The sequence below is a fragment of the Tupaia chinensis genome, unplaced genomic scaffold, assembly GCF_000334495.1.
Source record: "Tupaia chinensis unplaced genomic scaffold, TupChi_1.0 Scaffold139935_1, whole genome shotgun sequence".
Classification (NCBI taxonomy): domain Eukaryota; kingdom Metazoa; phylum Chordata; class Mammalia; order Scandentia; family Tupaiidae; genus Tupaia; species Tupaia belangeri.
Window position 1 is genome coordinate 1286267 of NW_006199814.1, and position 25635 is coordinate 1311901.

Sequence of the window (25635 nt, forward strand, 5' to 3'; positions counted from 1 at the left end):
ATATACATACACACATACACACACACACACACACACACACACACACACACACACACACATATATATTTTTCTTTTTTTGACAGGGTCTCTCTATGTCACAATCCTGCTTCAGCCCTCCAAGTGGCTGAGATCACAGGCACACACCACTATATCTGGCTTTGTAGGTTGGGTGGGGAATCAAACTCTGGCCTGCATGCGGCCTCTGTCTGAGCAGCAGCAACTACTAGCACAAACTACTGTGACTGCGGTCATGCTATACTTCTTGTTCATTATATTTTCTCTACTGGTAAATCTTTTTCTATGCTATCTGTTTTGCAAAGGCTTCCCTATTATTATTTCACGCCCTTTCATCTCTCCTTTAAAATTTTCCCCTTTGGAATTCTGATTTATGGAATTCTGGAAAACATAGTTTCCTCTTGACTGTACTTCAACTAAACCAGAAGACAAAGTAGTAGTACATGTAAGGTTAAATGGTTGCGCTCCCCCCTCTGCAGGAAAGAGAAACAAGCAACAACATCCCTTAGATTTCCTCTACTTGGACAAGTATAGTTGGAGATAAAACAATTAACTAAGCCCAGAATAGAAAAAGGCCTCAGGATATATATAAAAAGCACAAACTAAATTTTATATTTTATATTTAAAAAAAAAATACTTTAGAAAATTATCTTACATTTAAAAATGGATGTTGTGAGCGGATAAAATTGGTAGATACAATACAAATATTATATAATTTAATTTTTTATCAAATTCCTATTTTAATGCCAAAACCTAATTATTCCTATCATCTTGAAAAATGGAAAAAAAATTTTAGTGCTATCACAATAATTCTCTACATAACAAGAAATGTTAAAACTATACCAAAAAACTGCAAGCTTTGGGACACAATGCATATTAAAAAAATAAACTTTTTCTTAAGTGGGTTATTTTTGTTTTAAAAGATTGTAGCTTACTGAACTTAAAAGTTATTGTGGCTGGATCTATATATCTAAATTAGATTTGACCAACAGTTTTTATTTGTTAAATAATAAATGAATACAATTTATCTTAGTCAGCTTCGAATTCTATAAATGGCAGGGAACATGTAAGAAACACATGTCTCCTTAAGAGGTAGTTTTCATAAACAATAGTAAAATGGTAAACAGTAAAACAGAACCACTGAATTTTTTTCATGCTTGTCCAATTCTAATGCATAGTTCCATTGTATTAGCATGTTTGCAGCTAAAACAACAGAGCTTTACATTTCCCAATACGTGAACAGATTTTTATCTCCTACCATTGTTCGAATCTTCCTTGAAATGTGCAACTCTTATGCTTGACACCAACTAGGTTTTTAATAAATATGTAATTGCAAGTGAATAAAGCTAAGTGGCATTCTGTGTCATTTAAATGCTGGTAAAGGAGAAGAAAGGAAAGTTGGACATTATTTTAATCATGTAGGCTTGGTGTTAATTAGATAAACCAATAGTTTCCCAAATTTGTACTTTAAAAGTCATATGCAAACGTGAAAAGGGGTTACTGTTATTTGGTTAAAGAAAAAAAAAATGGCTATGCTTGGTTGTGGAGAACCAGTCTTTTCCACTAATAGCAGTGGTATTTTAACTTTGTTTGTGGCCATGTGTGGGGATTGGTTTCAAAATCCTTTACTACAAATAGGGGCTCCCTAGAGTGCAATCTCTAAGGAGTATGATAAAAAATCTAATAATACTCTTTAGAGGTGATGCAATGTGGCTGATTGAGAAGGTCAAGAAAAATCTCATTTCAGATGACCTTATTGTTTGGTCGTTTGGCTTGACATTTTTAGCCCCAAATTGGTTTTTGTAATTAAAGAACACAATAGCTTTAGTCTTCAAGAAATATTGAATGGGAAATCTAAAAGAAAGTGCTGTAATTCAATCTATCACCTGCCCAATCAAGACCCTGCTTGAGTAGGAGCACTTAGAACTTTCATTCTAAGTTAAGTGCACAAGTCCAACTAGATTATGGTATTTCATATTAGAGGAAAACATCAACAGCAAGTATGGAATTTTGGGAGATAATTCCACCTTGATACTGTTTAAACGAAAAGTACCATTTCAATGTGACCTATAAAAACTGTTAAGAGCACAAAATGAATCAATCCCTTTTAAAGAAACATTCAGTGAAATTTGGATTGACATTGTAAATAAAATAAGAAAAGATGAGGAAGCACCAAACAACATTCACATTCACATTGTGGGACAGAACACAAGTATTTTATTGCTCTTTCTTGCTAGTTGCTAATGTGCTAACAAAGGGACAAGAACAATGGCATGAACAGGAGGGTATAACCAAGCATTGTCTGTCTGCCACTTATATTGAAAGACAGGGACACCACTGCAAGATCAGAGGCTTTATCTAAGGGTCTTGTTAGAGCAAAGGGGTTCATGTTCTATGATGTATTAAAAAGTGGCAGAGGGGAATGGTGTAATTTCTCTTTACACTCTTTTTAAAAACACTGCTTTTCGTTGATAATCTTCATTTGTGTCTAACCATTATACATGTATGCATGTGCATACCCATGTGTGTGTATGTATATATGCTTATTCATGTATATTTTATATATGTACATACAGTCAGACATGTAAAAAATGTCAGCTCCAGACTAGATCATTTTTGTTTTTGAGTAGTAAGGTACTATTTGAGCTATACTGCAAGGAAGGTAACTAGCAAATATGAAAGGCATAGCTAAAATGTCCCATGTACCCTGAAAGCTAGGTGGTGAAAGAAGAGATACAAAGCTTTGAACGTTACCACCCCTCAAAGTACTTACCACTGTGAAGTTCTTTTCTGCTTCAAGCACATTTATTACCATCTTTGGGACACTAACTGAATTCAAATTTTTTCCAACACCTGTTATTGTGCTCCCACCACTGGCAAAATAAAATAGAGACATGGCAATTTTGAGTGGTTCTTTTCATGATTTTAAGATAGAGGTTCGATTTAATCACAGGTAGTGATTTCAAATTAGAGGCATAGCCAAAGTCAAACAGAAATTCAGGGGTAACTCTTTTTTGGGAATAACTTATTTAACTTTAAGACATTTAAAAAAAAAATTCTTATTTCTGGGACCAGCAGATGATGTGATGGCTACATTGTTGGACTCCCATGTAGTCAACCACAGTTCGAGTCCCGGACCCGGTGGCTTATGCTGGGTGAGTGTGGGTGCGTGTGTGTGCTTGCCCAACATCCCGAGAGGAGAATGGAGGAGAAGGGATTGCTGCAATGGCCACCCCCCCACCTCAGGGAGTGATTTCTCACTTTTTGTCTCTCTGTCTCTCTCTGTTTTTCTGGTGAGCGCACATGCCCTATAGCAAAAACCTCTCCAAAAAAAAAAAAAAATTCTTATTTCATGGTGCTCGGCATATGGCACTGCAGCTATGTTGCTGGACTCCCACATGACTAACTGTGGTTCAAGTCCCAGATCTGGTGGCTTGAAAATCACACCAGGCTTGTGTGTATGCATGCCAAAGATCTGGGAGGAGAATGGAGGAGAAGCGATTGCAGCATGGCCATGCCTCTATGGTGGGTGATTTCTCACTTTTCCTCTCAACTATGTCTGTCTCTCTCTCTCCATGAGTGCACGTGTCCTAAGGCAAAATCCTCTAAAATAAATAAATAAATAGAATTAATATTTTGTAAGCCCAAAAGGGAATTTGTATTTTTACTCACTACATATACAAAATAATTTTTTTCTCTCTCTGAAAAAACAAACTTAACTGTCATTTGTGGCCTGATAGAATTAATGGAGACAGAACAGACTGGTCTAGTGAGATACTGAGTCAAAGGGAGTCTGGTATAGGGAAAAACAGTATGTAAAGCAGGCAAGGCAAAACACACTCACACGTGAAAGATAAAAGGTAATTTCACTTTTGGGCACTATGGATAGTACAGAATTGTCATGTACAGAATACAAGTGCATACACACTGTGGTGTAACATTACATTATTTTACTGTAATCCATTTAAAATTTTTATTATCTTGTAATAAAGCAGGATAAGTGCTAATTCAATGAGTTAGTACTGACAGATTCAAATCATACCCAGACCTGAATGTATTGGAGCTTTTTTGACTGAATCAGAAAAGGCAGCCTTCAAAAGAAATGCAACAACTTCAAAGTCAGAGATAAAACTGCAATTCCTCTTGACTATTTGACAGCCAAATCACCCTTATATTCATTATTTATACCCATCACATGCTTTTACTTACCTAAGAAAAGACTTGGTTGGATAAATTTCATGGACAATAGGGTTTTCCAGGTAACTGAAGCTGCTGGTCTCTCGGTTGGCTAAGTCAATTTTCAATTTAACAGGAAACTCAGTTGAAATAGTTTGCGCTGGGGTATAACATTCAAGAATACTATTTGACACACTGAACAACAACAAAAAAAATGGACCTTAGTTATTAGAGATACACATATTTTAGAATTATACCCATAAATCACAAAGATAAAAAACTTTAGTGGCTCTCAAATGAGAATTTCCTGGGGTTATCTAGAAAAACTGCCATAGCAATGGTGAATAATGCCACAGTAAACATGGATATACAAGTGTTTTTCTGATTGAGTTCATTCCTATCCTTTGGGTAGATACCCCAGAGTGGAATTGCTGGATAGTAGTTCTATTTGTAGGTCTTTGAGAAACCACCATGTTGTTCTCCACAGTGGCTGTACTAATTTACATTTCCACCAACAGTGTAGAAGAGTTCCTTTCTCACCATAGCCTCTTGAGGGTGGGAAAAGGGGAGGGTATCAAAAGGAAAAAGAAAGAAGCAAAACATTTAAAAGATACAAAAATGAAAACTCATCTGTGGATGACAATGTGTATGGTAGTATCTTTGGACTAATACACAGTGTATTCATTATGGGAAAATTCACGTGGTATGCTGTAATGATATACAGTGATTGAATGTAAATAAAAGAATAAAAGAAAAAAAAAAGGGCCTTTGTAGCAGAGGCTGTTTATATTTGTTTTGGCTGGATCCCAAAATTAGCCTTCTTGTAGACAAGTTATTCTTTTTTTTTCTTTTCTTTTCCTTCTTCTTTTAACATTTGATCACTATGCATCATTTGGCTTGTAAAGAGAATTTATCCAACATGAAATACATCTCAGACCAGTCCAGTTGAGAATACTGTACACGTTATCATCGATAGGTAGTAAACCATTTCTCTGTCCCACAAACGTCTTACCTCTCTATTTTTTCATTCCTTTCCCTATCCTCTTCCCTTTCCCCCCCACCTTCCACACTGCCTCCAGCACCCATAGATACTTTCTCTTCTTTTATGCCCTCCAATCTTTCGGCCTCTACCACAGAATGTGGACAGTTGGTATATATTGAGTGGAGACATACAATATCTTTCATAGCCTGGCTTGCTTCATTCAGCAGTAAATCTTCCATTTCCATATACGATCACTTTTTTTTTTTTTTTTTGAGAGGTTTATGCTACAGGGTGCATGCGCTTGCCAGAAAGAGAGAGACAGAAAGTGAGAAATCACCCCCCAGGGGAGATGGCCACGTCGCAATCCCTTCTCCTCCATTCTACTTTTGAGATCTTGGGCATGCACGCATACAAGCCCAGAGTGAATTTAAGCCACCGAGTCTGGGACTCAAACCGCATTCGACTACATGGGAGTCCAGTGACATAGCCATTACGCCAACTGCTGGTCCCCAGGGTCTTATTGTTTTTTTAAGGCCGAATAGTATTCCACAGAGTTTACATGCCACACTTTTTATACATTCATCCTTTCTTGAACATTTGGGTTGGCTCCATGTTTTAGCAATCCTGAATAATGCTGCAATTAAACATTGTTATGCAGGTACTTTTCTGACTGAACATTCATTCTCCTGTCTTTAGGGTCAATACCCAGGAGCGGGATTGCTGGATCTTGTGGTAGTTCTATTTGTAGATCTTTGAGGAACCTCCACAATGGCTGGACCAATTTACATTCACACCAATAGTGTAGGAGAATTCTTCTTTCACCACAACCCTGCTAACACTTACCATTTTTTGCATTTTTAATCTTTGCCATTCAGACAGGGTAGAGAAGCCATTCTTGACTTAAAAACATTTGTGATTTTAAGCAACTTTTTAAGTACTTTTGGTACTCGATTAAGACAGAACTCTTCTAAGAGGCAGAAACATAACCTTCCAAACCCAGTCTCCCCTGTGTCTTGTCTTCCCCAAACAACTTAAGTCTAACTGGAATTACTGGTGGAACTGTTTAATTTCTTATCAATTACTAGACTCACAGCTCATGGTATAGCTAGGATTTCTAGATATTTATAATAAAGAGGACAGATAGGAAGACAAAGATGAAAGTGGGATTAATCTATAAGAAGAAAAAGTCAACAAATGGAAATAGACAAATTTGTGAAGCAGGATGTTTTATCAGCAGAAGAGTAAATAATAAATAAACATCTTGATTTTTCTCCACAAAAAGAGAACAATCTTTGCTTCATTTGTTGATATTGATTTAACTCGATGGATGCAACATGAATAAATTTACAATACCTTTTTAAAGTACATGTTTTTCCACCAATTGAAATGTGTCTAGAAGTCCCACTGCTTAGGTACTTTCCAGTTAAAGTAAGTAAAGTGCCGCCAGCCTTTGGACCATAGCTTGGAGAAAGACTTGTAATGATAGGATCCTGAATGGGAGAGGAAAAACAAAACAAAGTAACTTCTTAATTTTACAATTTTAAATAGGTTGAAGGTTAAATTTTAAATAGGTTAACTTTATAATTTTTAGTTAAGGTTAAGTAAAAATCAAACATTCTCATTCGTTAGTAATGTTTAGACTTACCACATAAGAAAATGTATTATATTGTGTTGTCCCTCGGCCATTTGAAATAATTATGGACATATTAAAATGCTCAGTCATTAGAGGACCAACTGTACATTTCAACCTTTAAAAAAAAAGTTTAATATGTTACAAATCTAAAGTCATTTTCTGATAAAGCTGTTTTACATGAAGGGACATGAATTCTAAATTGTAGCTCATGTTCTGAATAGCATGCAACTTTCATGATGAGTGTTAAGGCTGAACATTGTATAATTCTATCACTGTACTATTACACTAAAATTTATTATGTTGACCGTACGATAGCATTTATACAGACAAAACAGGAAATGTTAGAGCTCATCAAGGCATACCACACTAATTGAAAAGTGCTTAGCAAATGATGTCTAAGCCCATAAAATTGTAGAAGAATGTTTGGCATACTTTTTCACTAGCATATGAAACAATAGATTAACTACAAATAAACCAATTTTCCTCATTAAAATATATCAACAGGTACACATCTGTGGCTATACTTGTCACATATTTATTTTAAATACTTGAAGAATGAAATTGCGATTTACTTTTCACAGAATTATTATTACTAGTAGTATTTTTTTAGACAGATTTTTACTACAGGGCACATGCTAGAAAGACAGAGAGAAAGAAAGTGAGAAATCACTCCCCAGGAGGGATGGCCACACCTTAATTCCTTCTCCTCCATTCTCTTCTCAGGATCTTGTGCATGCACAAACATGGGCCTGGTGTGAGTTTCAAGTTGCCAGGTCTGGGACTCAAACCACGGTGTACTGTGTGGGAGTTCAGTGATGTAACCATTACATCATCTGCTGGTTCCCACAGAACTTTTTGAATAAATAATCTTGTATTTATTTATTTATTTTGCTATAGGGTGCATCATGTGCTTGCCAAAGACAGAGAGAGAGAGAGAGAGAGAGAGAGAGAGAGAGAAAGTGAAAAAGCACTCCTCAGGGAGAGGTGACCATGCTGCAATCCCTTCTACTCTATTTCTTCTCTCAGGATTTAGGGCACACATGCACACATACCATGCGTGTTTTTCAAGCCACTGGGTCTGAAACTTAAACCATGTAGTCAGCCACGTGGAATACAGCTTTTTTAACCACCATGCCACTGGCTGGCCCTAAGCCAATTATGTCATGGTTCCGGAAAAGCTTAAATATAATTTGTTTCACTAAATAATTTTTTTTTTTTTTCTTTAAGAGAGATTTTCACTGTAGGGTGCGTGTGCTCGCCAGACAGACAGAGAGAGACATAGAGACAGAAAGCGAGAAATCACCCCCCAGGGGGGATGGTCACGCCGCAATCCCTTCTCCTCCATTCGCCTCTCGGGATCCTGGGCACGCACGCACACGCGCCCGGCGTGAGTTTTAAGCCACCGGGTCCGGGACACGAACCGCGGTCGACTACGTGGGATCCAGCGACATAGCCATTACGCTAACTGCTGGTTCCCTCACTAAATAACTTTTAAAAGAAAAAAATAAATTATATTTCACCTTTACATGTCCTAATTTATAATGTAATGATTAAGAATTTTAGAGAACTGAGACCAGCAGATGGTGTAATGGCTACGCTGCTGGACTCCCATGTAGTCAATCATGGTTTGAGTCCCGGATCTGGTGTCTTAAACTCACACTGGGCAAGTGTACATGTGTGCCCAAGATCCTGAGAGGAAAATGGAGGAGAAGGAGTTGTAGTGTGGCCATCCCCCCCGGGGGGGGGTGATTTCTCATTTTCTCTCTCTCTCTGTCTTTCTGACGAGCACACATGCCTACAGCAAAAATCTCTCAAAAAAAAAAAAAGTTTTAGATAACTTACAAGAGAGATTTCTAGAATTAATTTTTCTATTAGACTAACAAATATGACATTAATTGATGTTTTGATTTCAGTAAAATGAACACATCTGATCCTTCATGTAACCCTGGAACAAACTGTAATATGTATAAAATAACCACTTAATAGAATAGGTTCAATAACAAAGATTCACCAATAAAACTAAAAGTATTTGGTTGTTGTTACTATATGGTAACTAATAATTTCTGGATTCTCTGTTCATTATGGAATTCAGAGCTCGTAGAAGGTGCATACAGACCATAGTAGGCTAAGCACTGGCCTTGGATCAGAAGAGTTGAGCTGAAGATCTACTAAACTCTTATTCTCTGTATTACCTCTGCTAAGCTACACTAAATTTTAGTTCTTCCTTTATAAAATATTGGAACCTCTAGGGACTTCCAAAATGGTTAAATGAGACACACCCCACAATTATAGTATGAAAAAGTACTAGCTGAATATAAGTTTAAACTCATCCAAAGTCTAAAAAAATGTGATATAGCTGCTTCACTCTCTTTCCAAAGTTTAGAAAGCATATTTAGAAGAGAGGATCTCTACTGAGCTGTTTATTGATTTTTACAGAAAAAAGCCTTTGGAGAGCCTCTATTTGAAGATTCTAAAGTAGGAGAGACCTTAACTAATGCTACTCTTCAACTAGTGCTGTTCTTTCAGATCTACCCAGACAATTTCTGAAGAGTTGTGACATAAATGGTTGAAAACCTCTCAGGGCTGGCATGTGGTGTAGTGGTTAAAGATGCTGTACTCCCACATCGTTAGCCATGGTTTGAGCTTCAGACCTGGCAGCTTGCTTTCTCACTCTCTCTCTTTGTCTCTCTCTGTCTGTTTTTCTCTGGTCAAATTAAAACAAATAATGATAAGTTAAATAAACTAATTCTTAAATACAACAACAACAACAACAAAAAACCTCTCTAGATGCTGAATTCTTATCTTCATCCAAGCCATGTCACCTTTCTCTCTCCTTAATCCTGGTATGTAAATAGGATTAAAAGAACAAAATGAAACAAGCCTACAAGGGATGTGACAGGCCAAGATTGTTTTTAACTCAAGAGATGGGCATTGTTTACAAATATTTTGAACATTGTTTAACAAGTATTAATTCAAAAACAAAACCTGTTTTCCAAGCACACCCCAGCAAAGCATTTTAAATCCTTACATATTTTTTGTGCTCTCACTTAAGGTCAAGGTGCAGCTCTCATTTCCGAGGAAAACTCTAGTTTTCTTTAAATCGAATTTATTATTCTTTCTGAATCCAAAGTCCCAGCCACATATGGTCAACGTTGTCCCTCCTTCAAGGGGTGCACTAGTTGGGAAAACCTACAAGAACAAAATAGAACTTAAAAAAAAAACCCCACATATTTTTATTTTTCATATACGTAGAGAAATAACAAAATAAATAAACAAAATATGTATCCTTAAAAAGCCTGAAATTCTTCTGCTCTCCCACAACCTATTAGGTCATTGGGAAAGGCATGGTGCAGTTTTCTGTTTTTATGCGAAAATGTGCCATGACTTTCCCAATGACCCAACAGTAAAAATTGAATTTTCAAAAAAAGAAAAAGGGTAGCAAATTTTAGGACCTCTGGAACAAATATTCATACTATCCAGTGAGGCCAGATGGTGACACAGTGGTAGAATGTAATGCTCTGCAAGACAGTCTGAAGTGGGAAGGTTCCCGGTTCAAGCCTGGAGACCTCCCTGCATTTGCTAGACATAAGAGTGCCTATGATCCTGTCTCTTCATATTCATGGAAGAAATAAATAAATAACAAAAATAACACAAACAAAAACTACCTAACATGTTGATGAAATAAGCTGTTTTCCAGAGATTCAGAGATATGACAAACAGAAGATTCAGCTTGGATGGAAATCGAGGACCCTTTTGGGCCACCTGAAGTGAATTAATCTTCTAGGGAATCTTTGGTGCAGAAGTAGATGTACTTTGGGATCAGACTTCTACTCACTGATAACTATATTATAACTCCTTCATGGGCCTCCAGATCAAACTCCAATCAAACCTCTTTCATGGGCCCTGTAAGCCAAGGTCCAACACAAGCCCTGCTCTATGCAGCAGCTGCTAGCGTGCTGCATATTGTAGCTACGTATTTCTTAACCAGAGAAGAAGGTCACATAGTAAACACACATTTTTGGGGGAGGAGGATGAGAGAGTTCAGAAGAAAAGAATTAATAGACACAAGCATTCACATAAACAAGTCAAATAGGTTATGGAATATCATACCAATAAGAGTAAAAGAATGTGGTTGAAAATGTAATATATACATCTAAAAGAAAAAAAAAAAGACCTTATAGGGTGCTGGACATTCTCACAAGGCCAACCACGGTTTGAGCCCCAGACCTGGTGGCTTGCTTCCTCACTTTTCCTCTAGCTCTCTCTCTCTCTGTTTCTCTCTCTGGTCAAATTAAAATAAGTGAATGAATAAATAAAATTAAAAAAAGAAGGAATATTCAATGTGCACAATAATGTAATGTCCAATGTTGAAGATGATGAATATGTTAACATCTCTGATTTAATTGTCATACACTGGATACATGCTTTAAAAAAAGCATACTTTGCCCCACAAAGATGCACAATGATTACACGTGAACCAGAAATTAAAGGGAAAAAACCCACACTTCATTCACTATTCAGTGTTTACACAGTTGCATTTAGCAGCTATCATAATGCCAAACACATAGATAGTATTCAATACATTATCTGTCAGTCATTCATTCATTATATTTATTTATAAAGCACCTCCTATGGGTCAGGCATGAACAAATAAATAAATGAATCTGCTTCTTTGTTTCACTGTTTATGATTGATGTGTTCACATATCATATATCATGCATGAATGAGAGAGAGAGAGAGGAAGGGAGGGAGGGAGGGGGAGAGAGAAAGAGAGAGAGAGAGAGAAAGAGAGAGGGAGAGAACCACCTTTGGCAGGATCTCATCACCCCATGACTCCCTCCCCCTGCTGTCCAGATCTTCAGGATCCTGGGCACCTGACTGTGCACCAAGTATGTTTTAAGGCAGCCTGGGGACCTGAACCCACTGTTGGCATGTGGTTGCCACCTTGAAGAGCACTGTGATACCACTATGCCATGTCAGCTGGACCAGAGGCTACTTCTTATAATTATTAATTCACTTCTATTACGAATTTAAATTTTTCTTTGTTTTTTTTTTTCACATGTGAGAGGACTTCAAAATGGTCATGACAAAACAGAATTAAAGTATGAGTTTATTTTAGTGCAAAAAATAGAAATCTGTGCATAATTTTTCATGATAAACATTTTCCATGAACTTTTAAAGATCCTCTTTGCATGATCCTATCTGATGAGTTGACACACCTAGCATTTAAAAACTTAAAATACATATTTAATATATACACTATTATTTCTATTCAAAAGAGAAACAGAATTGGAGCGAGCCCAAAATCAGTATCATGAAAATTTTCCTAATGATCTCTATTGGCATTATTTTACATCTAATTTTTAGGACTCTTTTCCCCTATGCTTAATTAATGCTCAATGTTAAATAAATGATAGGTTCATTTTATTAATGTAGGCTCACTATAAGATAGCATTAGGGACTTACAGTCTCTAAGACAACTGTTCTTAGGCTAAAACTATTAAAACAAAACACATTTCCAAGTTAAAAATAAGCTTCTCCTCGGCAGCTTTGTGACAATTGGGGAAGGAAATGCTCTTTTTGGGGGTTGGATATATTGTAAATTGTGCTGTAAAGCACAATGGTGGGAAAACGGAGCACCAAAATGAGGCAACTCAAAAACGAGTCAAAGTATTTGCTAAAGCCCAGTTTGTAAGAGTTTAAAAGTAATTCTTTTACAATTAGGACAGGCTTTTAGCAAAATTCAAATTTGCAAACATTCCCATCCTTTCTAAGTAAATAATCCCCAGCCAAAGTCTTAACTTACCCTTGTTACCAAACCCCTTTAAAGTCTTAGCTTAATGCTTTTATGATAGCCATTTTACCCATAAAAATCCATTACACAGTTGTGCCTTTCATGAAAATTTACCTCGCCCTTGTCTAGCCAAATGAGAACTGCTAGAAAAAAGTCTGTTTATTATTATGTTGGAAATCCAGTAGGAGAGAACAAGATAGCCGACCTTCCCAGGACTCAATTCAGCCTGCGGCAGTCACACAGCTGCAATTCCCTCTTCTAATGAGGAGGCTTCCCCATTGAAAACAGCTGCCCAAGGCTGATGTTGGTCTGATCCTATTGTCTACATCCCCCTTTTCTTCGTAAAAATAGGTCTGTCACTCTACACTCATCATCACTTTTCTAAAGGGCAAAGAGAGTGGGAGATGGTTTGAGAAAACGCACTGAACGTTATTCAATTGGTGCACTGGCAGTAAAAATGGGTAGAGGACCACTATGAGACTTCAGGATTCAAAGCCCAGCTCTGCTCAGCTTTCTCTCTGGACTGAGCATTTTTTCCTTAGCTTACAGGGTAATCTTCACTCTTCCAGGAAAAAAGGAAGGAAGCATCAAGGACTACACACCCTTGGATAGACACGACAATGGAATGGCAAATTCTGAGTTGTACTTAAAGGCGGAGAAAAACTGCAGCAGGAAGTCAGTGGTTGGCACAGAGCCATGAAGGTGAGGTCTCCTACCTGTCCGGATACGGGAGATGCAGACACAGAAATATCCCTCATCCTTCCACAGGTTAAAGATCACTTTGCTGATGGGCTCATTCCAATATAGCATTTGATTTGATTTAGAAAGTATATATTTATGTTTTCAATGAGAGGGAAAGAGGTACCCACAACAGGGTTTTCATGCCATGGTTCATTCCCAGCGTCAGTCAGCCTGAATCACAGGTACACATATGTGTGCCTGGTGTGTACAGGGACCTTGGGAGAAGAACCCAGGATCTTCCCATGTTGGTTCAGTTGTGTTACTGCTGTACATCAGGCCCCTCCAACGGCATTTTAAATAACCATGTATTCAAAACTTAAGACATGGAAAAAAACAAAACAAAACAAAACAACCACCATCAAAAAGAACTAAACTCTAGAAATTAAAATCGACGATGGATACCTCTTTTCCTCTTTATAGAAAAAAAAAAAGTGAAAAAGTAACAAATATTGCCTGCAAACTCTCCCATCCCCATAAGATAATGCTTTTGCTTCTGATCTGAGTCTTCAGATCAATTACTAATGAGTTTTATTGTCTCGCTGGGATTGAATTCAGTCCTGCTAGATATGATAATATTATCTTTATAAGTTCAGAATACATTGCAAAGTGCTTTCTTTTCTGAAGCATTTTTCATTGCTCTTTAAGTATAAGATCAGATGACACATTTGAAACAGAATAATGGGCTTACAAGCCTGCAACATCTCATATCTGGAACTGCAAAGAATTTGAACCACTGAACATCATGTACCTTGAAAAGCAGGTTAACCTGCATGTATTGAAAAGTGAAACTCTATACATTAGCTGGAGTTTCCGCTTGCAGAGTTTAAGACAGATAAGAAAAAGATGAATACTCTGTCTTATTTTTTGCAGCAAGAATGCTAGATGTCACGGTTTGGCGCAGCATGAAATTTTCCTAACAACTATGAACCGAGAGGGATTTATGGACTCAGCTGCACAACTTTCCTTCTAAATGTACAGCCCAAGCCTCGACAGGCTTGTACATGATACAATGGGACCTTTTAAAACTTCCAACTACAGGGTGCTGGAGGTAGGAGAGGTGAAAGAGGAGGGAGATTTGAATATTATAAGACATTCTCTGGCTCCAGAAAACTCTACGATATTTATTCTGTTTTTCACCATTATAATATAGTTTTCGTGATTACTAAAAGGAAGCACACAGGTCGACATTAAACTGTTTTGTCTGTATGAGTTACTAACAAGCTTTCCTTCTTTAAAATTCCAGCTTAGCTATTTTTGAAATGAAATTGCACATTGTTGGATTAATTGTGTGCACTCACACACACTCTCCATGTTCTCTTTGTTGACATTGCGGAGTTCAGATTTCTCGTGTCTTGAATAGCCAAGAGTGTGTTTATAAAAGCAAAAAATTGCATTTGGTTTAAGAAGTATATAACAACAAAAAGAGTGCGCAAGTACTATGGTATAGATTTAAATGTGCTTTCTTACTCTCTTTTAATTTATTCATTGGCTCATCAAACTAAGTCTTAATAATTGTGTCACACCTAACAGAAAATGATTTGGTTTATACCCCAGTCACCCACTACAAATCTTGCCCCAAACCGTAACTAAATGAAAACAGCCATACGCTTGGGGTGGTTCTTGCTCCGACTCGTATACTTTGTTTACTTGGGCACAAATCAGGCGACTGAGACCTTTAACTTGAATCTTTCATAAGAGCCCTTTACTAAAGTCCAACTGTTCCACATGCAGGCAGAGGAAATGCATACTGGGCCACAACCAGGGAAATGTTTTCAAGCCAAATGTATTTGGACCTAGAAGTTTTTTTAAAAAGTTGCATGGCAATTTTCACAGCATCAAACATATGCTTAAGGAAATGAGGCCACAGAGTTAGAGAGCATGGTTGCAATGCCATGGTTGATGCCCATTTCTAGAAGCTAAGTTCTCAAACAGCAAGAGGTGTATTTGTCTAGTTGTGGACTATATCCTCCCAGTGACTGGAAATGGTGTGTACTCAATAGATGTTTTTAGAACGTGTTGAAGAATGAAATGGTTTATGGAAGTTCAGATGTTAGGACAGTCATCATCTGAGCCTTTAGGACAGTACTTCAAAAGCTTCATGGAAAAGTGGAATAGACGTACAGATTTATTTTGGAATAAATATTTTTGAAATTCACATATAATTTTTTTCACAATAAACACTTTCTCCTGAACATTTGGAAGACTCTTCAAACTTCTCTTTCAGGAACACTGAGAGGACTCATAGCCACTCATGGATGTTGACCCTCCACTAACCTCTACATTGCCCTCGAAAATAACCTTTAGTCTCATCTGTGATGAGACAAGTCTGCCACCTATGTCTCCAACAAGAAGAAACCTTCTGTCCTATCCAATCATGCATGGCTAGGGTTGCTGGACTGCATGGTTCAATTTAGGATCCCAGAGTATGCCATGAGCAGAACTGTTTCTGTATTTGGGGCTCATGTCTGGGAACCTGGCAGATAAAGTAGGTGGTGACAAATATAGAGAATAGGGGAGCCAGGAGGAAACAGGTCCCAGTGTGAGGAAATGGGAAGCCATGTCTATCATGAGCCTCCACTCTTATTCACATGGCTCTAAGGGAGAACAGCTGTCCATGAATAGAACCTAGTGCATGTGAAGCAAGCATTTCAGTGCAGGACTCAGGGAATGTGCTCAGGAGGGAGATGGTGCTTTAGTTGAGGTCTTATAGCTACTTGAATCAAGTGGACATTTTCTTTTTGGTGGGATTTGTGTTTACCAAAAAACATGCAAACAGATGACAGAGACTCCTACCTTATGGATTGCAGGTAGACAGAGCTCTTGAGTCCAGGTCCCGCTGGGACAATCCTCCAATTGCACACATTTATCATGACACCAGCCACACTGCACAAAGGGAGGGGCAGAGAGACACTGACTGCAGGATTGGAAATGTCCACAGCCCAAGCCATTTAATGGGATCTTGGTGAGCTGTGAAGAAAAAGAATAGAAAGAACTTCCAGGGGAGTTTTTGGTTTGCTTGTTAAGTAAAAACTGAATACATAAAAGATATATGTAAATACCAGGGTACTTCAAATAGTTAATAAAAAATGGAACTATAGTTCTAGTTCACTTTGGTGTGGAAAATTCCCGAAATCCATGCATAATTTTTTTCCACAATAAGCATTTCCATGAAATTTTTGGAGACGCCCCCCCTTGTATTACTTTATGGAGTCTACTAGAAATAGTACCTATGTGTACAAATCATGTGATAATGGTTAAGTGATTAAAATTTTAAAAATTAAATTGAAAAAAAAATTAAATTGCTTCTTTCCTAGTCTTGTTACATATGTAATAAACATTAACGTGGCTCTTCAGTAAACATGAACATTGTCATTCAGTATTAGAGGTTTTATAGTCATGATATTTTGCCCTATCTGGGATGATTTAAAAATAATAAGAGAGTATAATTTAAGCTTTAGGAAAACACACTGAACCCCTGGAAAAGTCTAAGTAAGGTTAGGTATCATTCCGGCACAAAGACCCACAATTCTCTGTCAGAGGAAAGGGATTACTGGTGGAGTCAGATTACAATGCACATTTCCAGAATTTATCTGCCTGCCCTAGGGTTCTGCCATTAGGACTGTAATTCTCATTCTGTGTGTTTGTTTTTCTCATTGAGAAATTTGGGACAAAAGAAGCACACATTATGAAAATGGACTGTTTGGGGTCCAGTCTTCTTGACTAAAAAACAACTTGATTTCAGATCTCTGGAACACTCAAGAAAAAATTTAATGGAGGAGAGGTGAATATAAGACAAAGAGAGAAATTACGATAGGGACTAAATGACACTGGCTGGAAATATCCATTCAGTAAGAACCATGTCCATGGAAACTTTCCATGGGAATAGGGTTTACCTTCTTCCCAGTGACAACCAGTGTGTAGCCACTTTGGTTTAATCGTTGTTTCACAATCATATCTGGAGACACAGGGTGGGAATCCAGGTGAAAATTCACATGAGGAGTTGATCCAGATCTAGAAAGTTCAACCTGAGAAACAAAAAAAGAAACACCCTTATTCTGGCAAGCTCAGTTTAACATAAGTAGAAAATGTGAATGATAGCGGTAATAACAGATTTTTTTTTTTTTTTTGAGAGGTTTTCGCTATAGGGCGCGTGCGCTCGCCAGACAGACAGAGAGAGACATAGAGATAGAAAGCGAGAAATCACCCCCCCCAGAGGGGATGGTCACACCGCAACCCCTTCTCCTCCATTCTCCTCTCAGGATCTTGGGCACGCACGCACACACGCCCGGCGTGAGTTTTAAGCCACTGGGTCCAGGACGCGAACCGCTGTCGACTATGTGGGAGTCCAGCGACATAGCCATTACGCTAACTGCTGGTTCCCAGGGGTAATAACAGATTAGCAGAGCTTGCGAATGTCTAACTAAAGACCCAGCAGTTCATCTGGTTTGTAAATCAATATGACATGTTCTAATCTTCTGCCTTGAAGTCAATTTAGCTGAACCCCTAAGACCAACTTCTACCTATGCTCTTTTAGTGATTTCTAGGGAAGGAGACCTCCCAGTCAATCAGCCAGCACTTTCAGACAAATCCTCACAATTGTTTTGGGAATTTAAGGAGCCAAAGCCCTCTCCAGGAAGAAGATACCATATATGATATACGGATTTTGGATTATGTTTTAAGCTCCTCTCAATCTTCCCCACCAGGCATTCCTTTGACGTAATGCTAAGAGTAGAGAATAGAGAATCTGGAAACCTGGAGCTTCTTCCAACTTTGCTACACTTAAGTCATATTTATAAGTCTTCTGAGATCAAAATAGACCCCTAGCTACTTTGAAATGGTGTGTCGTATTTTTTTTATAAACCATCATCCCATGATATGTTATAACTTGAATTATAAATAAAGTTCTGCATCTTGGCCTGGCTTTAAAATAAGACCTTATGGTTTTAACAATGTCTACAAAATGAGGTTTGATGACTGGTGTCATTCTTACTTTCAGATATTTCTAATTTGGGATGTTGCCTAACTATGTATTTCCATCTGTTCTGTTCCTAGAACCCAGTATTAATGAAGCTCAGAGGTTGTGATGGGATAAAATCAGGACTGTTTCAATTGAACACTTAGATTTTAGGGAGGTTTAAGAACTCTCAGAAAGACTTTCACTTTTAAGTAGGTCATTGGGTTGCTCCTATACCCTCATGTCCACCTTCATTATACATGAGCGTGAAGGAGGCTGAGACACAGCTCTGGCCTGGAGATCTACTTTGGGAAATTGCCTGATATACAAACACTTTTTACATTGCATAGAAACCAGGGACACAGACAAAAACACAAACATCCATAGGAAGATTTTATATTGCCTGGGTCTGAAACCACAGAACATGGGCATTTGAGAAATCTGAAGAAGACTTATACAACATTAAGATTCTTGCAGAGATACATGTAATTATGAAATTATTGGAAATGTTCTATGCTAAGTGATACATATCATTGAGCGATTTTCTCATAATGTAAGGGAATAGGAAAAATTATAATAAGATTATCAGACTTTTATAACAAAACAAAGCTAAGAAAAAGAATCTTCGTATATTAAAAAAAAGCTACTGATGGGATCTTTTTATACATGGCTAAATTTTGAGACTTTCTTCAACCACCTATATGCTCTAGAAATTTCTGTTCTCCCTGTTCACAACCAAATGTATAATAGAAATACTTGATATTGTTTTTCTCTCTGTGTGTGAAATAACAAATCATTGAATATGTGATTGGTTATGTATTCTATTAAACACTAAAAAATAAAACATTCACTTCTTTCCAAAGACAAAGATTACTCAACCACTTTTTCCACTTCAGCTTTCTCATTCATAAAATGGGAATGAAAATTACAGCAGTAATTAACACTTGTGCTCTAACATACATAAGTTTAAAAGTCCTAGGGAATAGTAGTAAACTTTTTCTTCAACACAATAAAGGAGCCAAGCAGCCTAAAGCAATTTGGGGGAATTCCTTAAGTACCTAATTTGTTCCCAGAGAGTGGATTGTTGATAGAGAAACTAACCAAGCTCCCATAGAGCCTTAAAAGCTAAACATGATGACATTTTTGCTTTAAGGTCTGTTCTACCCCAAACACTCTACATTTTCAAAACATCTCCATGAAGCTGGGTGGCTATATTTGCACAGAAGTTAAATAATAGAGCAAAGGTCATCTAGTCAGGATGGGAAAGGACAGAAACTATTGTCATTTCCTAAATTTAGGGTCCAACAGATATTTGAAAAGAAGTTCAATTACCAGGTATACAACTCTCTGGGTGCTGGTTACAAGCAGAATATCAAATGTCAGAATTCCAAAGTCTCTATTCCAAATTATCCAGATTTCAGTTATCCAATTCTGCAATCTTAACTCCCTTCTGGTGCTCACCACCTCTCATTTCTTGTACCCCTTCCCATCTTCCTCTTGTATTTCTTGATAATTGCCAATCACTTTAAACTGCAAAGGTGGAGGAAAAATCCTTTTCTTTGGATGGCTCCATGGTGCAGCTGTAATGCACTGTTCAAGAGAAGCTAGATCCCACAAGGTGAACCTGGTTCAAATCCCCTGCCTATTCTGGTCAGCCTGAATCAGTGGGTACATGCACAAGTGCTCAAGATCCAACAGTTTGGAGGACTGAAGGAAGGGAATTTCATTATGACCAGACCCTGGGGAGAGAGCTCCCTGTCTCACTCACTTTCACATGCATGTGCATATGTTCTATCATGAATAAAGAAAAAAAACCCTCTTTTTCTCATGTACAAGTCAAAAACAATACAAACACCATCCTTTCTTAATACCCTGAATCTTTTCCCATCTCATTTGGTACTTTCTACTTTGCTGAACTTTATTCATCACTTTGAACTTTCCTACGGATATTTGTATTTTGTGTCTGTGTCCCTGGTTCCTTCCATTTTTTGCAAACCTGCTTCATGACAATCACCTCTCAGAGCCCTTTTTTCCTCTTACCTTCTCTCTGTTTCATAGTATTTATTATTATAATTAGCAATGCCTTAATTAAAAGTCAAAGGTCATCATCTTTGACTTTATCAAATACCTGAAGCCCATGCAAACAGTCATTTTCCAGAAAGAATGAACTTTTCTCTTTCTTTTTATAAAGAAGCTATTTGCACTTCTGAACTTGGGTCAACTGGTAAGTGCACCTCCGTTAAGTTTTTTTTTTTTGTTCAGAGTGGACCATATATATGGTACTTTCATAACAGGTAACCACGTCAGGCATTGTGCTAAGTGTTTTTTTTTTCTTTTTTTTTGAGAGGTTTTTGCTATAGGGCACGTGCACTCGCCAGACAGACAGAGAGAGACAGAGAGACAGAAAGCGAGAAATCACCCCCCAGGGGTATGGTCACGCTGCAATCCCTTCTCCTCCATTCTTCTCTCGGGATTCTGGGCACGTATGCACATGCACCCGGTGTGAGTTTAAGCCACCAGGTCCAGGACTTGAACTGCGGTTGACTACGTGGGAGTCCAGCGACATAGCCATTACACTAACTGCTGGTCCCTGTTTTTTTTTTTTTTTAAAGAATAATTTAATTTAATTTATTCTTACTAGTTTTAAATTTTGGCCAGAGACAGAGAGAGGGAAAGTAAGAAAGCAAGATACCAGGTCTAGAACTTGAACCACAGTCAGCCATATGGGAGTCAAGGGTTTTAACCACCATGGCACCTCTTAGCCCCCCAGGCTACATGTTCTAAATAGAGATTTCGTTTATTACTCACAATAATCCCATAAGGTAGAGACTATCATTTTCCTTAAAGAAAGTCTGATAGAATTTTAGCTAGAAAGTACAAGAACCAGATTCTAAGGAGCTTATTTAATGCCAAAATCCATGCAGTTGACCTCAACTGCTAGATTCTTGGAGCACTAGAGTAAATACCAACAAAAAGCTTCAATTCTGATTTCTCAAGAGCCACTAGTGAGTCAAAGCACTACAACAAATTTCACAATATATTTACTTCGCCAATTACTCCTTATATCAGTAATGATGGCTGCACAAAGCAAGTGTGCCTAAGAAGAGAGCCTCTGCATCTAAATAGGTTTTGATAGCACAGAAGAAATGTTAGCGGCACAGCTAGTGAAGCTCTGCTTTTGAACATGAGCAAGGATGAGTATTTCTTGGTATAGAAATGGGACAAACAAGAGAAGTCAGAAAGGCCATGTGGAAAACTGAGATGATCATCTGGAATTTTGAGCAGAGGCTGTAGCACAGATACAAATACCTTATTAGCTGATCATTAGCTGGTTCTCTGCAGGGATACTTCCTGCTATAAAATGCCAAGAATATTTTATATCATTAATTCCTCACTTTCTCTTATTGCTGGAAATCTAAATAATTGACTAACACTTTAATTCTCAAAATACTCCTGAAGCAATGTTTGCAAGAAAGTAGTTCCTTCTGGTTGTCATGGAGATGTTTCTAGGGACAGAACTGAACTTGGCATATAAAATTAATTCTTAGGATAAATCACCTGGTAATCTTAGAACAAACAGTACAAAATAGAAGACTAGCGATCTTCTAGACTCCTGAAATATTCAGAAAAGAAGCCATTTAAAGCTGAGGTGTGTCCTGGTCTGTTCAGCTATGCTCTAAACTCCATCTTCTAGATTCCTGAAATATTCAGACAAGGTAGGGTGACCTCTGTCCTCTCTCTGTCTCTGGCTGGCTGTCTTGTGCTCTCTCTCTTTAAATTTTAAATTAAAAAAATTTTTTTTCAACCTCTTCTCCTCACCTTTCCTTTTCACTTGCTAATTTCAGAAGACATTTGAAAGCTGAGATATGTTCTGGCCTGTTCGATTTTCATTTTTTATATGTAAAAAAAATTTATTTTTCCTCTTTTTGGTAATATTTTTCTAGTTTTTCCTTTTTTTTTTACACCTTTCTTTCCCACTCTAAACTTCACTCACTACACACTGTATGTCTAGATAGGCCTTTGTGCACAGTAGCCAAGCATCTGAATACTATTAGAGTCATTGAAATCTTCAATGCTTATTGAACCTCCTGCTTTAAGGAAGAAATTTCTTTTTATAAATCTTAACTAGTAATCTCTTTCTGTGGATACTACATTGCGAAGCATAGTGGAGGAGAGATTTTTTCGCAGAATGACCAGAAACCACTGCAGAGGCACAAGAAACATGAGAAACTAAGAAAATATCTCTCCCCTAGGGGAAAAGAACAATCCCGCATCATCCACAGACAGTACAGTATAATTCATGGAAATGTCTGACAGAGAATTCAGAATATTCATAGCGACAAAACTAAACGAGATGCAAGAGCTGAGAGATAATGAACTCCAGAAGATGCAGGAGGAAAGAGGCAATGAGTTCCAGGAGGTGTTGAAGTCCTTTCATGATCTGAAAGAGGAAATACACACCATAAAAAAGAATCAGATGGAGCTATTAGAGATGAAGGCTGCCATTCAGGAAATCAATACCTCCCCTGAAAGTATTAAAAGCAGATTAGTCCATGCAGAAAGTCGAATCTTGGATATTGAAGGAAAAACCTCTGATCTAGAAGAAAACAACCAAAAAAAAAAAAAAAACCCAGAGAAAATAACCCCCCAAGATGAGAATACTATATGAGAAACACTAGACAGCACTAAGCCTCCAAACGTCTGGATAATCGGTATCCCAGACAGTGAGGAAATTAATAAGGGCATTGATAATCTATTCCACGAAATTTTGGAAGAAAACTTCGCAAATACAGAGAGGCATTCAAATATCCAGATCCAAGAAATACAAAGGACCCCTAATAGAATCAACCCAAGATGATCTTCTCCAAGGCACATCATAGCCAGACTGGCCAAATCTACAAAGATGAATTGGCAAGAGAGAAACGTGAAGTTAGTTATAAAGATTATCCAATCAGGCTAACCTCAGACCTCTTATCAGAAACAATGCGAGCAAGGAAAGAATGGGAAAATACATTCAAAGTGTTAAGTGAAAAACAGCTTCGACCAAGAATACTATACCCGGTAGGATTATCTTTCATGTGCAAAGAAAGGATAAAAACATTCTCAGATACACAAGACCTGAAAGAATTTGCCAATAGCAGACCCACTCTTCAAGAAGTTCTGGGACCAGCAGTTAGCGTAATAGCTATGTTGCTGGACTCCCACATAGTTGACTGTGGTTCGCGTCCCGGACCCGGTGGCTTAAAACTCACGCCAGGCGCGTGTGCATGTGTGCCCAAGATCCCAAGAGGAGAATGGAGGAGAAGGGATTGTGGCATGGCCATTCCCCCTGGGGGATGATTTCTCGCTTTCTATCTCTCTGTTTCTCTCTGTCTGGTGAGCGCACGCACCCTATAGCAAAAACCTATAAAAAAAAAAAAGTTTTAAAAGGAGTGCTCTACCAGGAAAACTAAAGACACATACAAAAATAAGAGAATAAAAGGCAACCAAGAAAATGACCAATTTAATGCTAGGGACAAAAATATCAATAATAACGTTAAATGTTAACCTCCAGGATTTAAATGGACCACAGTAACACTGCATATTCAACAGAAGAGAGTGTAAACATAAGACTGAACTGGTGAAATAGAATTTTATGACGTTTGAGTGAAACATTACTGATTTTTTTTTTACTATGCTTTGTTTTCCCAATTTAAGCATTTTACTTTCTTTTGAGTTGCTGATAGTTTAAACAATTTGTTCAATTTTTCTTGTTTGTTTCTTTAAAAGGAGACATAAACTTTTCTTCCTTCCTGACTCCTCTGGAATTGGAAAATATTTGGGAATATTCTTATTTTGTGGCAGAAGGGTTATTTACATAAGTTCAATAATGCTTGTTGCACTGAATCAGAAATTGGAAATAGTCATTATTGGACAGGGCTTTGATGGGAATGTCATACTTGACAATTAATCAGAAAACTATGGAACTAAGGAGGATCTCAAGTAAGCCAACAGAAGCTCTTAGAAACATGGCCTGGCACCATGAATAGTCCTGCTTGGCAGAGAGGATTAGAGAAGCTATATGAAAGAATTTATAAAATAAAATAACCTGGACGTTTCCAGCCCAGCGTTGTAATCAGTAGAGACTGCAAAAGAGCAACCACACCAGAAGATTATAGTGAGAAAGACTTTGAAGGAAGAAAAAGAGACTGATTTTTGCTAGCAAATGGTATATCACAGAATACTTGGTAGGCAGGGCTGAATTGAGAAGGTTTATGTGTGACTTATGTGTGACTTTTGTGCTCGGCATTTGCTTTTCAACAATTTGAGTAGTTGACGTGTAAATATTTTCTCAAAAAAATCTAAACCCATACTGTCTCTGTCAGAGTCAGAAACAAAATTATACACAATTATAAGAAATATATTGAACATTATCTTTAAAACTCAGTATTTTGAAATTTTGAAAGTTGTTTATTAACTGTCAAGAACTATGGAGTATGAGCAAAATGTTTTTGCTATGTAAAGTAAATGTTTGTGGAAAAATGTAAAAATAAATAAGCAAATGGAAAAAAATAGAGAAGCCCAAGTGAAAGAAACACACCCCCCCACACACATACCGACAAATAGAAGACTGGCAATTGTATTTTGAGTTTCTATTGTGTCAAGGAATAATTTTTTTTTTTTTTTTTGAGAGAGAGATTTTCGCTATAGGGCGCGTGCGCTCGCCAGACAGACAGAGAGAGACATAGAGACAGAAAGCGAGAAATCACCCCCCAGGGGGGATGGTCACGCCGCAATCCCTTCTCCTCCATTCTCCTCTTGGGATCTTGGGCACGCACGCGCACGCACACGCACCCGGCGTGAGTTTTAAGCCACCGGGTCCGGGACGCGAACCGCGGTTGACTACGTGGGAGTCCAGCGACATAGCCATTACGCTAACTGCTGGTTCCCCTAGGAATAATTTTTTTTTCTCTAATGCTAGAGGGCATGTGTACACACACATATATGAGAGAGAGAGAGAGGGAGGGAGGGAGAGAGAGAGTGAGAGAGAGAGAGAGAGAGAGAGAGAACACATCCTCCAGTGGGGCTTGGTCATGTTGCAATCCCCTTTCCTCCTATTCTCCATCCTTTCAGGATCCTGGGCACATGAACACTTGTATGCCCAATGAGTCTTTCAAGCCACCAGGGCTGGGACTTGACTCTCAGTCTGCCATGTGGAATCCAGCTTCCCTTGCATAGCACCCAATAGCTCTACTAGAGGGCCAGCTAATCTTCAGCATTTAGGTCACAAAACCTTTTTCTTGAATGCTCTTGAAAATACAGGAATAGGGAACCAGCAGTCAGCGTAATGGCTATGTTGC

At 37.9% G+C, this 25635-nt stretch overlaps 1 protein-coding gene across 3 annotated transcripts in view; it reads right to left on the bottom strand.

The window, feature by feature from the left end:
- The window catches only part of MET (MET proto-oncogene, receptor tyrosine kinase), a 134283-nt gene that overhangs the window by 38389 nt on the left and 70259 nt on the right, over positions 1-25635 (bottom strand). For all 3 annotated transcript variants that reach the window (XM_027765926.1, XM_006162377.2, XM_006162376.2), the window contains 7 exons: positions 17235-17366; positions 16135-16308; positions 9835-9995; positions 6819-6921; positions 6527-6663; positions 4225-4386; positions 2789-2888 (listed from right to left, as the gene is read on the bottom strand). In XM_027765926.1, the coding sequence (XP_027621727.1) occupies positions 2789-2888; positions 4225-4386; positions 6527-6663; positions 6819-6921; positions 9835-9995; positions 16135-16308; positions 17235-17366 (969 nt within the window). The remainder of the gene's footprint in view (positions 1-2788; positions 2889-4224; positions 4387-6526; positions 6664-6818; positions 6922-9834; positions 9996-16134; positions 16309-17234; positions 17367-25635) is intronic.